The 15,325-nt window shown below is 43.8% G+C and overlaps 1 protein-coding gene across 3 annotated transcripts; it reads right to left on the bottom strand.

The window, feature by feature from the left end:
• Positions 1-234: 234 nt before the first annotated feature.
• LOC110490921 (lipase member H) lies at positions 235-11,876 on the bottom strand. Of its 3 annotated transcripts, none has more exons than XR_016486551.1 (11): positions 11,525-11,840; positions 3,962-4,067; positions 3,581-3,863; positions 3,276-3,384; positions 3,090-3,191; positions 2,918-3,007; positions 2,684-2,748; positions 2,449-2,538; positions 1,364-1,472; positions 1,105-1,278; positions 235-998 (listed from the first exon to the last, which is right to left on the bottom strand). XR_016486551.1 is itself a non-coding variant. In XM_036945573.2 (11 exons), exons 1-11 carry the CDS (start codon positions 11,574-11,576, stop codon positions 914-916), a joined length of 1,368 nt encoding a protein of 455 aa, XP_036801468.1. In that variant the 5' UTR covers positions 11,577-11,876; the 3' UTR covers positions 235-913. The 3 variants fall into 3 exon arrangements, 2 of the variants coding, with proteins under 2 accessions (XP_036801468.1, XP_090055451.1); XM_036945573.2 differs by having other exon boundaries at positions 2,684-2,851; positions 11,525-11,876; XM_090199325.1 differs by having other exon boundaries at positions 2,684-2,851; positions 3,958-4,067; positions 11,525-11,646.
• Between the last annotated feature and the right edge of the window lie 3,449 nt (positions 11,877-15,325).

Here is a 15,325-nt window from a genome sequence, read left to right as displayed (position 1 = left end):
CAGACAGATAGGTCAAGGGTCAGACTTTTCTAGAGTCAGCAGAACCATGGAATAATTCCCCGCTGGACTAAACAGAGCTGACTGGTCATGAGGATATCCAGCTGTACAGGTGGATAGTGCTTAGCAGCAGAGGCAGGCCTTAACCTTTAACCCCACAGTTACAAACAGAGGCAGTCAGGCCTTAACCTTTAACCCCACAAGAGCAGAGGCGATGTGGGAGAAAATCCAGTCAGATCACAGTGAAACACATGGTGTATTTATTTCAAACAATGTAGGTAGAAACACAAAGTCTTTACAAAAATAAGATTACATCACTGTTCCATGATTTTTTTAAATATAATTTATAAAAACATTTCCACTTTTAATACAACTTCATTGTTTCAAGTTGTTTTTTTAGCTGCTCAGTTAAGTCAGTGCTGCAATACACATGGACAAGACACTGACACAAACCAGGAGCTACAATGAGGAGTTACAACATCATATGACTGGTTATAGCAGGTTATGAATGCCCTCTGACTGCATTAAAATACAGAATTGTCATAGCAACACCATCAACCTTCATTATGGCACAGAAATAGAGAGCAGTGAAAGAGAGGAAAACTCCCAACAACCCCCCTGATCAGCCACATCATTATTCAGCTCTTCAGTTATCTCTGTATGGTCCACCAGTGTTCTGTTGTGTTTTCCAACCAAGATGACCCCTAATCCACACTGTAATCAGATGTCATAGAACTGGAGAGCTGCAAGAAACACGGTGTCTTCACCGTCTATACCAAAGCATGTGATCCTGCAGCCTGGCTAGACTATACAACGGCAGAAGCAGGGGGGGGGGGGGGGGGGGGGGGACGATGTCAAGTGTTTGCCCCTTGTGGTTCATCTGGGTGTTTGGCTGGGGAGGCCCTCTGGTGGTGGCTCAGAGACGAGGGTCACAGGGCAGAGGGCGGAACGCCACCTCAATATTCTCCTCCATGATGATGTCATAGCGACACATCAGCGGCCTGGAGGGAGGAGAGAAAGGGAGAGTTAGAGAAAGGAGGAGGGAGTATATGGGGAATGCAGAAAAGAGGGGGCAAAGTGTGTAACTCAGGTGTGTGGTGGTCTCACCTGTCGGGTTGCTCAAGGGGGGCGAGGCGGATGCGGATTAGTCGGATTTTGTAGCGAGGGCCTATCATGTTTCTGGTAGCAATGCTGAGGGATATCTTCTGGATGGGCTGAAGGTCCTCATCAAACTGGACCAACAGACGGGTGGAGGTGTACTGCTCAAACCTGAACAGCTTACTTTGGAGGAGAGAGAGGGTGAGAGGGATCGATAGAGGTCTTACTGCAACAAATGTGTGTGTGCGTGTAAGCGTGCGAGACTGACTGGTCAATGCGTGCCTCAGTGAAGTTCCTGCCACTGTGGAGTCTGAGGATGAGGACTCCCCAGCGAGGGTACCGGTTCCATGTCACCATGTCCACCATGTAGCTGACCTCTATATATATATATACACACACACACACACTGTGTTATATATACACACACACACATGCACAACGTGTCACACACAATCTTTAAGAACTCATTGCTTCAGAAGCATTATGTTCACTACATATACAAAAGTATGTGGACACCCCTTCAAATTAGTTGATTCGACTATTTCAGCCACACCCGCTGCTGACAGGTGTATAACATCGAGCAAACAGCCATGCGATCAATCTCTATTGACAAACATTGGCAGTAGAATGGCCTTACTGAAGAGCTCAGTGACTTTCAACGTGGCACCGTCATAGGATGACACCTTTCCAACAAATCAGTTCATCAAATTTCTGCCCTGCTAGAGCTGCCCTAGTCAACTGTAGGTGATGTTATTGTGAAATGGAAACGTCTAGGAGCAACAACGGCTCAGTCGTGAAGTGGTAGACCACACAAGCTCACAGAAAGGGAAGCGCATAGTGTGTAAAAATCATCTGTCCTCGACTGCAACACTCACTACCAAGTTCCAAACTGCCTCTGGAAGCAACGTCAGCACAATAACTGTTTGTCAGGAGATTCATGAAATGGGTGTCCATGGCCGAGCAGTCGCACACAAGCCTAAGATCACCATGCGCAAGGCCAAGCGTTGGACGGAGTGGTGTAAAGCTCGCCGCCATTGGGATTCTGGAGCAGTGGAAACGCGTTCTCTGGAATGATGAATCACGTTCACCATCTGGCAGTCCGACGGACGAATCTGGGTTTGGCCAATGCCAGGAGAATGCTACCTGCCCGAATGCATAGTGCCAACTGTAAAGTTTGGTGGAGGAGGAATAATGGTCTGGGGTTGTTTTTCATGATTATAGCAGTAAAGGGGCATTCAACTATGTTAATGCCCATGATTTTGGAATGAGATATTCAACAAGCAGTTGTCCACACACTTTTGGTAATGTAGTGTATGTTAATCACTAATAGATAGTCAGGGGTGTTGAACTTACTTTTATAGGGCAACGTGGCAGTGGTGGTGAAGTATACCTTGGTCTGACCCAATCGCAGCAGAATATCCCTCCACCTGCTGACGTCATAACCTGGGACGGTAACCATGGATACAACTTTAGGACTGTTGGTATGGCAACCAAAACCACTTGATCAATGATTTGTTGACAAGCATCTCTTTCCTTGTTTACGGATTCAGTGAGATTCTGGGTTGACCAGTGGGAAGGCGGTCCTCACCTAGCATAGGGCAGGGTGCGGGCTTAAAAGCCTCACACTGCAGGCACCGGCCATCCAGGAAGTCGCTGTAGGAGGAGCAGGGGTAGGCTGTGAGACTGCAGGTTCGGTTGAGAGCACACAGGTACAGGAACACAGAGCGCTGGTGGTCACACATGAAATATGACCTCCCTTCAAAAGACAGAAGCGGTGAGTTATTACAGTGTTATTACATGTGTGTGTGTGTGTTAGACTTACCTGAGAAGATGGTCTTGGGGCAGCCTGGCTGGTCAGATCCTCCGTTGGCGTAGTAGTCAATATGACCATGTTGACCTCTGAGACCAAACGCTGCATGAACAAATAGGAAGACAAAAATACACATCTAGAGAATCCCTCGCCACACACACACGCACAGCATGTCAGTACTTACAGTTTATGTCAGTGTGTAGTACATCTACAAATATGGCGTCTGAAGGGTCAAGTCTCTCCTCAGGTGTCGCTCCAGTGAACATGGGCCCTGCTGGGTCCAGACCTGGACAACAATGAATCAATTAATGATCCAATTAATGAATTAATCAAATAATAGCTTCAAAGGGCACAGACTCTCTTATCCTACCTGTGATGCGGCCGATCTTGCCCTTCAGGTTTGCTCCTACGAACCCAGCCAGGTGAGCTCCCAGACTCGACCCGATCAGGTGGACCGAACTCAGAGGCGCTCCCTCTGCCTACACACACAAACACACACACACACACACACACACACACACACACACACACACACACACACACACACACACACACAGTGAACATTAAGCAACATTGACCAAAGACTCATAGAACAACTGAAGATTCTCAGAAAATGAGCAACACTCCACAATCCCCCCCCACCCCCACCATCCCCCCGTCCCTCAAGCCACACACCTGCATGTTGAGTATGAAGCCGGTGAGGTTGTTGGCAGCCTGTCGTGTGTTGGTCACAGCAGTGAAGTAGTTGAGGTTAGCAGCTCCTCTGTTCCAGTCCACTACCAGGATGTTCATGTCCTCCTGCTCAGACAGCAGCTGGACGACGTGGTCCACCCAGAACGGAGGGGCCCTGGTGGGCCGGTAGCCGTGGATGACGAAAGCCGTGGGCAGGGAGAGGTTGAAGAGTGGCTGGGAGGACAGCTGGTGGTGGTTCAACTCTCTGCCGCAGCGTAGGTTATACCTGAAGGAGGGAGAAAGGAGAAGACTTTATTGAGAAAATGTCATTACTTTTTATCCAATAGCTTACACACACACACACACTCTCTCTTTCTAACCTACTTGGTGTAGAGCAGCAGCTTAATGTTCAGGGTGGTCCCGAGGAAGCTCTCATGGAAGTCCAGCTCTGTAAAGTCATCACACAGTGCACCTACACCACTATCCTGGCCTGGGGAGAGAAGGGGGAGGAGGGGTGTGTGTGTCGGAGGAGGCTGGTTGGAGGAGCTATAGGAGGACAGGCTCATTGTAATGGCTGGAATGTAATTCATGGAAAGGAGTCAAACGTGATTTCTATATGTTTGATGTGTTTGATACCGTTCCATTTATTCCATCCCAGCCATTACTATGAGCCTGTGCTCTCCTCCTATGGCTCCTCCCACCAGCCTCCTCTGCTGTGTGTGTGTGTTCATTGATACGCTGCTAGCCCTAGGTCAGGGTCAGGTCATTCTCTGCTCTTACTGTGAACCCCAACTTCTTTCATTTTGCATTTAAACATGATCAGGCAGCTGGTGAATACTCCAACCTCTTCAACCTCAGGAGGCTGAAGGAATGTGGCTTGTCATCGAAAACACTAAACTTTTACAGATGCACAATCGAGAGCATTGTCATGACCTGGTCCTTTCTGGGTATAGATCGTGGCTTCTCACCCTCTCCTACACCCAGGTTCTGTTATCTCAGGTTGTAAATTCCTGGTGGAGACTCTCTTCCCCTGGCCATGCAGAGAGAGAGACCACAGAGTGAACAAAGAATTTCACATGGCCGAACTCCTAAATCCCCAAAATGTAAAAATGAAACTATATGTCCACTTGTGAGAATTTGGGAAGGGTTCGTGGACACTTAAGGGACAGTTATGTTGAGTGTGTTTCATTTGGTGACCTCACGAAGGACAGGAAACACACATAACTATGTCTCTGAATGTGTACATTTCTCAGTTATGGTGTTTGCATCTAATTCTTGTATAAAATGAATGAGTAAAGATGAAACTATGTGAAATGATGGAATGTGATGTTAAACCTTTAATGTGAGATAATTGTATTCCCTTTAAAGTTTAACTAAGTCATTGGCCTGCCCCCGTGAGCACAGACATGATCTGGTGTCATGGAACAGCCCTTTCCTATTGTTACGAATAAAAACACCTGCTGAGGAAATGCTCTTAAGACTGAGCAAACTCACAGCATGAACTGTGATTGCGAATAGTTTAGAGCACACATACCTCGGTGTATGCTGAAGTGGCACAGGTTTGAGTACCAAGATTAGAAAACCATAATACGTGGAGCATTGGCTACACGGCTGGAAATGGTTCAACTCTGAAACTGTCGATCCCTACAGAGTAAGAGCAAATCTTAGATACTAATTACTAGTCTGTAGCTAGAAATTATGTAAACCTGGGAAGCGAATACCGACAACCGCCAAAACATCTATCTATGAGAATATTTCTGAATGGTACTCTAAAGTATCCATTCTAACCTCAAAATACTTTGATCTTCAGGGAAACAGAAAGAGAGAGAGCGACTCGGATTAACTCTCCAGCAGACGGACATTCAAACACCATCATTGAGAAATGTACCCATTCAGAGATATAGCTGTGTGTTTTCTGTCCTTCTTGAGGTCACAAACATAAAACAAAACGGACCGGGTCGTGGCTGGCTTCTCCACTGACCGTTTACACACTCAGTTCTCAAATTCTGTGATGTAGTAGAAGTTCCTTTGTTCTACTGTGAAACTCTCCATACTGCATGGACAAGGGAGAGTCTCTTTACAGAATTTATGACGTGGGGGTTAAGTTGTAAAACTGTCCCCCCCCCCCAACAGAAGAGGGGGTTGTTCACATCTCTGCTAGCCAAATCACTGAAAGGGCTAGCGTCATGACAACATCCTGCCGGCCTGTATCACCGGCTGGTACGGCAATTGCACCGCCCTCAACCACAAGGCTCTCCAGAGGGTAGTGCGGTCTGCACAACTCATCCCTGGAGGAAAACTACCTGCCCTCGAGGACACCTACACCACCTGATGTCGCAGGGAAGCCAAAAAGATCATCAAGGAAAACAACCACCTGAACCACTGCCTGTTCACCCCGCTATCATCCAGAAGGTGAGGTCAATACAGGTGCATCAAAGCTGGGACCGAGAGACTGAAAAACAGCTTCTATCTCAAGGCCATCAGACAGTTAAACAGCCATCACTAACATTGAGTCGCTGCTGCCAACACACTGACTCAAATCTCTGGCCACTTTAATACAGTACATTTAATAAATGAACTTAATAAAGGTATCACTAGTCACTTTAAATAACGCCACTTTAATAATGTTTACATATCCTACATTACTCATCTCATATGTGTGTATTGTATTCTATACCATCTACTGCATCTTGCCTATGCCGCACAGCCATCACTCATCCATATATTTATATGTATATATTCATATTCATCCCTTTATACAGTGCCTTGCGAAAGTATTCGGCCCCCTTGAACTTTGCGACCTTTTGCCACATTTCAGGCTTCAAACATAAAGATATAAAACTGTATTTTTTTGTGAAGAATCAACAACAAGTGGGACACAATCGTGAAGTGGAACGACATTTATTGGAAATTTCAAACTTTTTTACAAATCAAAAACTGAAAAATTGGGCGTGCAAGATTATTCAGCCCCTTTACTTTCAGTGCAGCAAACTCTCTCCAGAAGTTCAGTGAAGATCTCTGAATGATCCAATGTTGACCTAAATGACTAATGATGATAAATACAATCCACCTGTGTGTAATCAAGTCTCCGTATAAATGCACCTGCACTGTGATAGTCTCAGAGGTCCGTTAAAAGTGCAGAGAGCATCATGAAGAACAAGGAACACACCAGGCAGGTCCGAGATACTGTTGTGAAGAAGTTTAAAGCCGGATTTGGATACAAAAAGATTTCCCAAGCTTTAAACATCCCAATGACAACTGTGCAAGCGATAATATTGAAATGGAAGGAGTATCAGACCACTGCAAATCTACCAAGACCTGGCCGTCCCTCTAAACTTTCAGCTCATACAAGGAGAAGACTGATCAGAGATGCAGCCAAGAGGCCCATGATCACTCTGGATGAACTGCAGAGATCTACAGCTGAGGTGGGAGACTCTGTCCATAGGACAACAATCAGTCGTATATTGCACAAATCTGGCCTTTATGGAAGAGAGGCAAGAAGAAAGCCATTTCTTAAAGATATCCATAAAAAGTGTCGTTTAAAGTTTGCCACAAGCCACCTGGGAGACACATCAAACATGTGGAAGAAGGTGCTCTGGTCAGATGAAACCAAAATGTAACTTTTTGGCAACAATGCAAAACGTTATGTTTGGCGTAAAAGCAACACAGCTCACACCATCCCCACTGTCAAACATGGTGGTGGCAGCATCATGGTTTGGGCCTGCTTTTCTTCAGCAGGGACAGGGAAGATGGTTAAAATTGATGGGAAGATGGATGGAGCCAAATACAGGACCATTCTGGAAGAAAACCTGATGGAGTCTGCAAAAGACCTGAGACTGGGACGGAGATTTGTCTTCCAACAAGACAATGATCCAAAACATAAAGCAAAATCTACAATGGAATGGTTCAAAAATAAACATATCCAGGTGTTAGAATGGCCAAGTCAAAGTCCAGACCTGAATCCAATCGAGAATCTGTGGAAAGAACTGAAAACTGCTGTTCACAAATGCTCTCCATCCAACCTCACTGAGCTCGAGCTATTTTGCAAGGAGGAATGGGAAAAAATGTCAGTCTCTCGATGTGCAAAACTGATAGAGACATACCCCAAGCGACTCACAGCTGTAATCGCAGCAAAAGGTGGCGGTACAAAGTATTAACTTAAGGAGGCTGAATAATTTTGCACGCCCAATTTTTCCGTTTTTGATTTGTTAAAAAAGTTTGAATTATCCAATAAATGTCGTTCCACTTCATGATTGTGTCCCACTTGTTGTTGATTCTCCACAAAAAAATACAGTTTTATATCTTTATGTTTGAAGCCTGAAATGTGGCAAAAGGTCGCAAAGTTCAAAGGGTCCGAATACTTTCGCAAGGCACTGTATTTGTGTGTATTAGGTAGTTGTTGTGAATGTGTTAGATTACTTGTTAGATATTACTGCATAGTCGGAACTAGAAGCACAAGCATTTTTCTACACTCGCATTAACATCTGCTAACCATGTGTATGTGACCAATAAAATGTGATTAGATTTTTACATTGTTCTTGACCCCTACCAGTGTTTTCAAAAAGAAAAACTAAACTAAATGCAATTGTAATAAAGGTTATGTTTCAAGAGTTTCATTCCAAAACACTATATTATATATTATATCAGAAATGTTGGTAAATTAACCTCAAAGTCTAAGTCGTTGGGGGAGGGGCGGGTGGGGGTACTAAGCTAACGTGGAATTGTTTTAAGACGGTCATACGATGGATCTTTTAGCTATTTGATTAAGAATTTTAGGACCCTTTAGGTATCCCCCCAAAATTGAAAAAAAAAAATATTTTAAGAAAATTTTGAATTTCCCCAGGTGGTGAGGGCAGATAGGAACACATCTGCCACGCTGATCCGCAACACTGGAGCTCCCCAGGGGTGCGTGCTCAGTCCCCTCCTGTACTCCCTGTTCACCCACTACTGCATGGCCAGGCACGACTCCGACACCATCATTAAGTTTGCAGACTACACAATGGTGGTAGGCCTGATCACCGACAACGACGAGACAGCCTATAGGGAGGAGGTCAGAGACCTGGCCGGGTGGTGCCAGAATAACAACCTACCCCTCAATGTCACCAAGACTATGGAGATGATTGTGGACTACAGGAAAAGGGGGGCTGAGTACGCCCCCATTCTCATTCTCATTAGAGGGTAGTGCGTATGGCCCAGTACATCCCTGGGGCAAAGCTGCCTACCATCCAGGGCCTCTACAACAGGTGGTGTCAGAGGAAGGCCCTACAAATTTTCAAAGACCCCAGCCACTCCAGTCATAGACTGTTCTCTCTACTACCGCATGGCAAGCGGTACAAGAGTGCCAAGTGTAGGACAAAAAGGCTTCTCAACAGTTTTTACCCCCAAACCATAAGACTCCTGAACAGGTAATCAAATGACTATTTGCATTGTGTGCCCCCCCCAACCAACCCCTCTTTTACGCTGCTGCTACTCTCTGTTTATCATATATGTATAGTCACTTTAACTTTAACTACCTCAATTGGCCCTACCAACCAGTGCTCCCGCACATTGGCTAACCGGGCTGTCTGCATTGTGTCCCACCACCCACCAACCCCTCTTTTTACGCTACTGCTACTCTCTGTTCAACATATATGCATAGTCACTTTAACCATATCTACATGTACATACTACCTCAATCAGCCTGACTAACGGTGTCTGTATATACAGTGCCTTGCGAAAGTATTCGGCCCCGTTGAACTTTGCGACCTTTTGCCACATTTCAGGCTTCAAACATAAAGATATAAAACTGTATTTTTTTGTGAAGAATCAACAACAAGTGGGACACAATCATGAAGTGGAACGACATTTATTGGATATTTCAAACTTTTTTAACAAATCAAAAACTGAAAAATTGGGCGTGCAAAATTATTCAGCCCCTTTAAGTTAATACTTTGTAGCGCCACCTTTTGCTGCGATTACAGCTGTAAGTCGCTTGGGGTATGTCTCTATCAGTTTTGCACATTTTGTCCCATTCCTCCTTGCAAAACAGCTCGAGCTCAGTGAGGTTGGATGGAGAGCATTTGTGAACAGCTGTTTTCAGTTCTTTCCACAGATTCTCGATTGGATTCAGGTCTGGACTTTGACTTGGCCATTCTAACACCTGGATATGTTTATTTTTGAACCATTCCATTGTAGATTTTGCTTTATGTTTTGGATCATTGTCTTGTTGGAAGACAAATCTCCATCCCAGTCTCAGGTCTTTTGCAGACTCCATCAGGTTTTCTTCCAGAATGGTCCTGTATTTGGCTCCATCCATCTTCCCTTCAATTTTAACCATCTTCCCTGTCCCTGCTGAAGAAAAGCAGGCCCAAACCATGATGCTGCCACCACCATGTTTGACAGTGGGTATGGTGTGTTCAGGGTGATGAGCTGTAATGCTTTTACGCCAAACATAACGTTTTGCATTGTTGCCAAAAAGTTCAATTTTGGTTTCATCTGACCAGAGCACCTTCTTCCACATGTTTGGTGTGTCTCCCAGGTGGCTTGTGGCAAACTTTAAACAACACTTTTTATGGATATCTTTAAGAAATGGCTTTCTTCTTGCCACTCTTCCATAAAGGCCAGATTTGTGCAATATACGACTGATTGTTGTCCTATGGACAGAGTCTCCCACCTCAGCTGTAGATTTTTGCAGTTCATCCAGAGTGATCATGGGCCTCTTGGCTGCATCTCTGATCAGTCTTCTCCTTGTATGAGCTGAAAGTTTAGAGGGACGGCCAGGTCTTGGTAGATTTGCAGTGGTCTGATACTCCTTCCATTTCAATATTATCGCTTGCACAGTGCTCCTTGGGATGTTTAAAGCTTGGGAAATATTTTTGTATCCAAATCCGGCTTTAAACTTCTTCACAACAGTATCTCGGACCTGCCTGGTGTGTCCCTTGTTCTTCATGATACTCTCTGCACTTTTAACGGACCTCTGAGACTATCACAGTGCAGGTGCATTTATACGGAGACTTGATTACACACAGGTGGATTGTATTTATCATCATTAGTCATTTAGGTCAACATTGTATCATTCAGAGATCCTCACTGAACTTCTGGAGAGAGTTTGCTGCACTGAAAGTAAAGGGGCTGAATAATTTTGCACGCCCAATTTTTCAGTTTTTGATTTGTTAAAAAAGTTTGAAATATCCAATAAATGTCGTTCCACTTCATGATTGTGTCCCACTTGTTGTTGATTCTTCACAAAAAAATACACTTTTATATCTTTATGTTTGAAGCCTGAAATGTGGCAAAAGGTCGCAAAGTTCAAGGGGGCCGAATACTTTCGCAAGGCACTGTATCCTTGCTACTGTTATTTTCAAATGTCTTTTTACTGTTGATTTATTTATTTACTTACACACACACACACACACACACACACACACACACACACACACACACACACACACACACACACACACACACACCTTTTTTTCACACTATTGGTTAGAGGCTGTAAGTAAGCATTTCACTGTAAATCTGTTGTGTTCGGCGCACGTGACAAATAAACTTTGATTTGATTTGAATTACAGAATCACTGGTTGGTGAAGTCTATGGTGATTTTCAGTTCAGTGTTTAGACACTTAGGGCAAATCAAATAATGTACAAGTTAGTTTATTTTAGACGTGGAATAAAAGCCACTGTTGGCTGGCTGCTTTCTGGTTGATCGCTGCTAGTTGTTTTCTTCAAAAAGTGATCTACATGGAACCAAAAAGGGGTTCTACCTGAAACCAAAAAGGGGTATCCTATGGGGATAGCTGAAGAACCATTTTGGAACCCTTTTTTCTAAGAGTGTGTCCTGGGTTAGACCTGGGTTAGACCTGGGTTAGACCTGGGTTAGACCTGGGTTAGGGGGATAGAGAGGAGACCTCACACAGCTAGTTCAACATACACACACCACTGAGGTTACAGAAAAAGGAGTCTTACCTTTGCAAAGCGTTAGGAAGCCTATCAGACCAAAGAGTTGCCAGAGTAACATCCTACAACCAAAGAAAGAGGGAAAGAAGGAGGGAGAGAAGACCGGACAATACTAGAGCGAGCCTTGTCTTAGAGAGGAAAGACTGGGAGCTCGTAGTAAAACAGAGATTGAGGCGAGGGAGGGAGGGAGGGAGGGAGGGAGGGAGGGAGAGAGAGAGAGAGAGAGAGAGAGAGAGAGAGAGCGAGAGAGAGAGAGAGAGGGGGAGGGAGGGAGAGAGAGAGAGAGAGCAGACAAGAGCTCACTGACAGTGACAAGAGCAGAAAGAGAGAGATAGAGTGAGTGAGATGTAGTCGTTGAGGTGACTAGGTGGGTTGGTCTCTGGGTTACCCAATGAAACACACACTGCCAACACTGAACACACCACTGACCTACACTGAACACACCACAGACGTACACACCCCACTGACCTACACACCTCAATGACCTACACACCCCAACTGACCTACACACCTCACTTCAGACAGAGGAGAATGATAGATGAAAGAAGAGAGACAGAAAGTATTACTAACTTATTTCTTTATTCCTACTTGATCCTATACTTTTGTGTCTTTGATAAGATTTAGTGCCAATTAACACATTATTGTACTGCAAGGGGGAGAAGAAAGACACAAGACATGCCACTGATTATAATTACCCTCCCTTTCCTCTGTTTACAATGAGTCACAATGGCTGTGTTTAGACAGGAAGCCCAATTGTGATCTTTTTTCCACTAATTGGTCTTTTGACCAATCACATCAGATCTTTTCACATCCAATCTTTTTCAGAGCTGATCTGTTTGGTCAAAAGACCAATTAGTTAAACAAATATCAGAATTAGACTACCTGTATAAAAGCATTCCTATGCGCCTCAGTCTTTCTCTATCTCTCGTTCCTTCCTTGCCTCTCCTTTACTCTCTATTTCCTCCATCCCTCTCTCCTCTGCTTCCCCCTCTATACTCGGTCCTCTCCATCCTACTCTCTGCCACTATGTACTCAATACCATCAGTCCCTACTCTCCCAAACATGTGAGGACCAGGGGGCTTAGCTGGCCAGGCCAGCCCAGGCAGGAGTGCTCTCTGTGGGGCAGCTGTGTTCTGATGGGAGCCTCTCCTTCTGGAGCGCTATATCTGCAAGGATATTAATAGCATCAGAGATGTGGACACAGTAACCAGCCCTGCCCTGCCTATACCCAGCGCTGACACTAGTCACTGACTAAGTGTAGAGTATGGATTTAAATACATGTCATTTACAGGCAGAGTACAGGGCAGGAGCTTCAAAGGCATCAAAAGTAACTAATCATTAAGCTGCCCAACCCTAGTAGGGGTGTGTGCCCATTTCCCTGGTTACCTCCTAATGTGCCATGCAGTAGGGCAAGTATACTTCTACATTTATAATGTACAGTGCATTCGGAAAGTATTCAGACCCCTTCCCCTTTTCCACATTTTGATATGTGTGGATCTTGTGGAACATCAAGTGATATGTATTTTCTCAGAGTTATGTTCACCAAGGGTGACAATAAACTCACAACTAACTTAGTTTAATAGGTTCTAAACCAATTCAGAACTGGACTGGAGTCCAGTCTTTCCAGAAGGACATCATAGTCAACAGTGTTTTCGAATGTAACAGTGCAGCACTTAAATCCAAGAGTACAAGGACAGAGAGCTGTTTTGGCATCTATGGTGGCTCTAAATTAATTTGCCACTTTAACTAAGGCTGTCTATGTGCTGTGGTGGGCAAGGAAACCAAATTGTAATTTTTCAAAAGTGCAGTTGGCACTTAAAAAGTATTTTCTGACTGTATAAAATAGTTATTTTATGTAGCTACTACATACCGTATACTGTAAACTATCTCCTGCTGTTTCCTATTTATAGTTGATAAAAAGATGAAAAGGTGAAATATGAAACACACAAACAGGCTACCTGACGATTGTGCTTTAATTTTGACGTTATCAGCATCAGCTGCATCACATTCATAGACCTCGTCAACCCCGACATTGTTGCATTCTGACTCTGGTTGAATATGAGTTATCACTCCATAAACGTTGTATAACGAAGTGTGAGCAACGGTTCAGTAGAAACGTAGTTCTATGCAGTGTTGCCAACTCCTCAGTAAGGAAAGTATCTATTGGCTGTCCTAAAAGTTGCTAGAAGTCGCTAAATGAGGTCATCACCGAATTTGCATAATTGGCCATGTGCATGTAATTGTGATGGACGCTGTAGGAGAGAGGAATAACGTTGTGGGAGAGACAAAAAGGGAGTAAAAACACCCTAAATATGTTAAGAACTGCAAATTAACTTTCTTCTGTCGATTCTTGTATTGTTTTATGTCACAATTCCACCCCTCCTCCTTTATCTGGTCTTGGGACCGGCAAAAATGACCCAAAAGAGATACTCTGGCGGAGTTACTTAGTTTTTTATTACAATTTTGATTTAATTAAATGTTTAGTTTTTGGGTTTATTTTTGTGCAGTGAATTTATTTTAGACAAAGAACATTTTACATTTACATCACGCCAGGGTGGGATCAGCCAGCGGCGGCTTCCCGGATGCGCGATTCATTTACAGTCTGGACGCGAAGGGGTGAACATCTCCTGCTCTGACAGCAGCTGAGAGGGACGAGGACAGGGCCTCCTGGGAGTGCTTTGGGACAGGGGTGGGGCCCACGGCAGCACACGCTACTCGTTGAGAAGAGTAAGAACGATATGTGCTTTCACGTCAGTCTCCAAAAGTCTCCGATAACACCAGAAAAAGTCGCTAGATTTGTTGCTAGTTGCTTTTTTGAAAATTTGTCGCTAGAGAATTCTGAATGCTCCCTAAATATAGCGACAGTTAGTTGGCAACACTGGTTCTATGGAGAGGCACTAACCCACCTTTTCTACAAAGCGTCAAGAGTTGCCTAGTAACTAACAGAAGGGTATAGTTTGACACATCTGGCTCCAGACAGTTTTTCCAGGTTTTCCGTGACTCCTTTGTCCATTTGTTACCCATAGGTAAGCAGTTCATAGATTGCACGACATAAAACACAGTCTTGACTTTTTTAGCATATCCCATATTGAAAAAAACATGCTTATTTTATTTTATAATATACATAATTTAACATGGCCAAGTTCTATTCACAATGGTATTCAGTTTAGTAAGAGACAGACATTCCGTAAATACTAGGAATAGATTGTCCACCATCTATGCGTTATCCAGACAGAAAAGAGAAATAGGCAAAAGAACATTTCGATTTAGAGCAATAAAGAAATTGAATAAATTAACTGAGCAAACTAGAAACCTTTCAATATATAAATTTAAACAATATTTTAAAACAATTTAAATATAGTATATAGAAATGTTGTGGGACTATAGTAGATGAAGAATCAATATTTTTTTGATTGAGTATTTATTGGGTCATTATGCTAGTATATTATGTATGTTTGTAATAGTGTGTTATATGTGAAAGTGTGTTTGTATTATAAATTGTATTTTAATGTTAAGGACTCTTGGAAGATTAGTCCAAATGGGGACTAAAAGAGATCAAATGGGGACTAAATCAAATCAGTGCTCATAATGTCCACTTCAAAAATAAAACCTTGCCTGCTTGGACCAGAGCAAGAAATGGAACTGCGAGCATGTCACGAAGCTCAGATAATGTGGGCCAGCCCAGGGAAGCTTCTCGACAGACTGGGAAAACAGGCTTACACATACAGTGCCTTCAGAAAGTATTCATACCGACTTATTCCACATTGTGTTGTGTTACAGTCTGAATTCAAAATGGATTACATATATTTT

This window comes from Oncorhynchus mykiss, chromosome 15 (genome assembly GCF_057628025.1).
Source record: "Oncorhynchus mykiss isolate SJ-2025 chromosome 15, ASM5762802v1, whole genome shotgun sequence".
Classification (NCBI taxonomy): domain Eukaryota; kingdom Metazoa; phylum Chordata; class Actinopteri; order Salmoniformes; family Salmonidae; genus Oncorhynchus; species Oncorhynchus mykiss.
Note: the sequence above shows the minus strand (reverse complement) of the source record. Positions and strands in the feature narration are given on the sequence as shown.

Coding starts and splice junctions, on each gene's coding strand:
- LOC110490921 (XM_036945573.2), bottom strand. CDS start 11,576: ATGTTACTCTGGCAACTCTTTGGTCTGATAGGCTTCCTAACGCTTTGC. Junction 4,068..11,524: donor CTTCCTAACGCTTTGCAAAG/GTAAGACTCCTT, acceptor TTCTCTCCCCAG/GCCAGGATAGTGGTGTAGGT. Junction 3,385..3,580: donor GCTTCATACTCAACATGCAG/GTGTGTGGCTTG, acceptor TTGTGTGTGTAG/GCAGAGGGAGCGCCTCTGAG.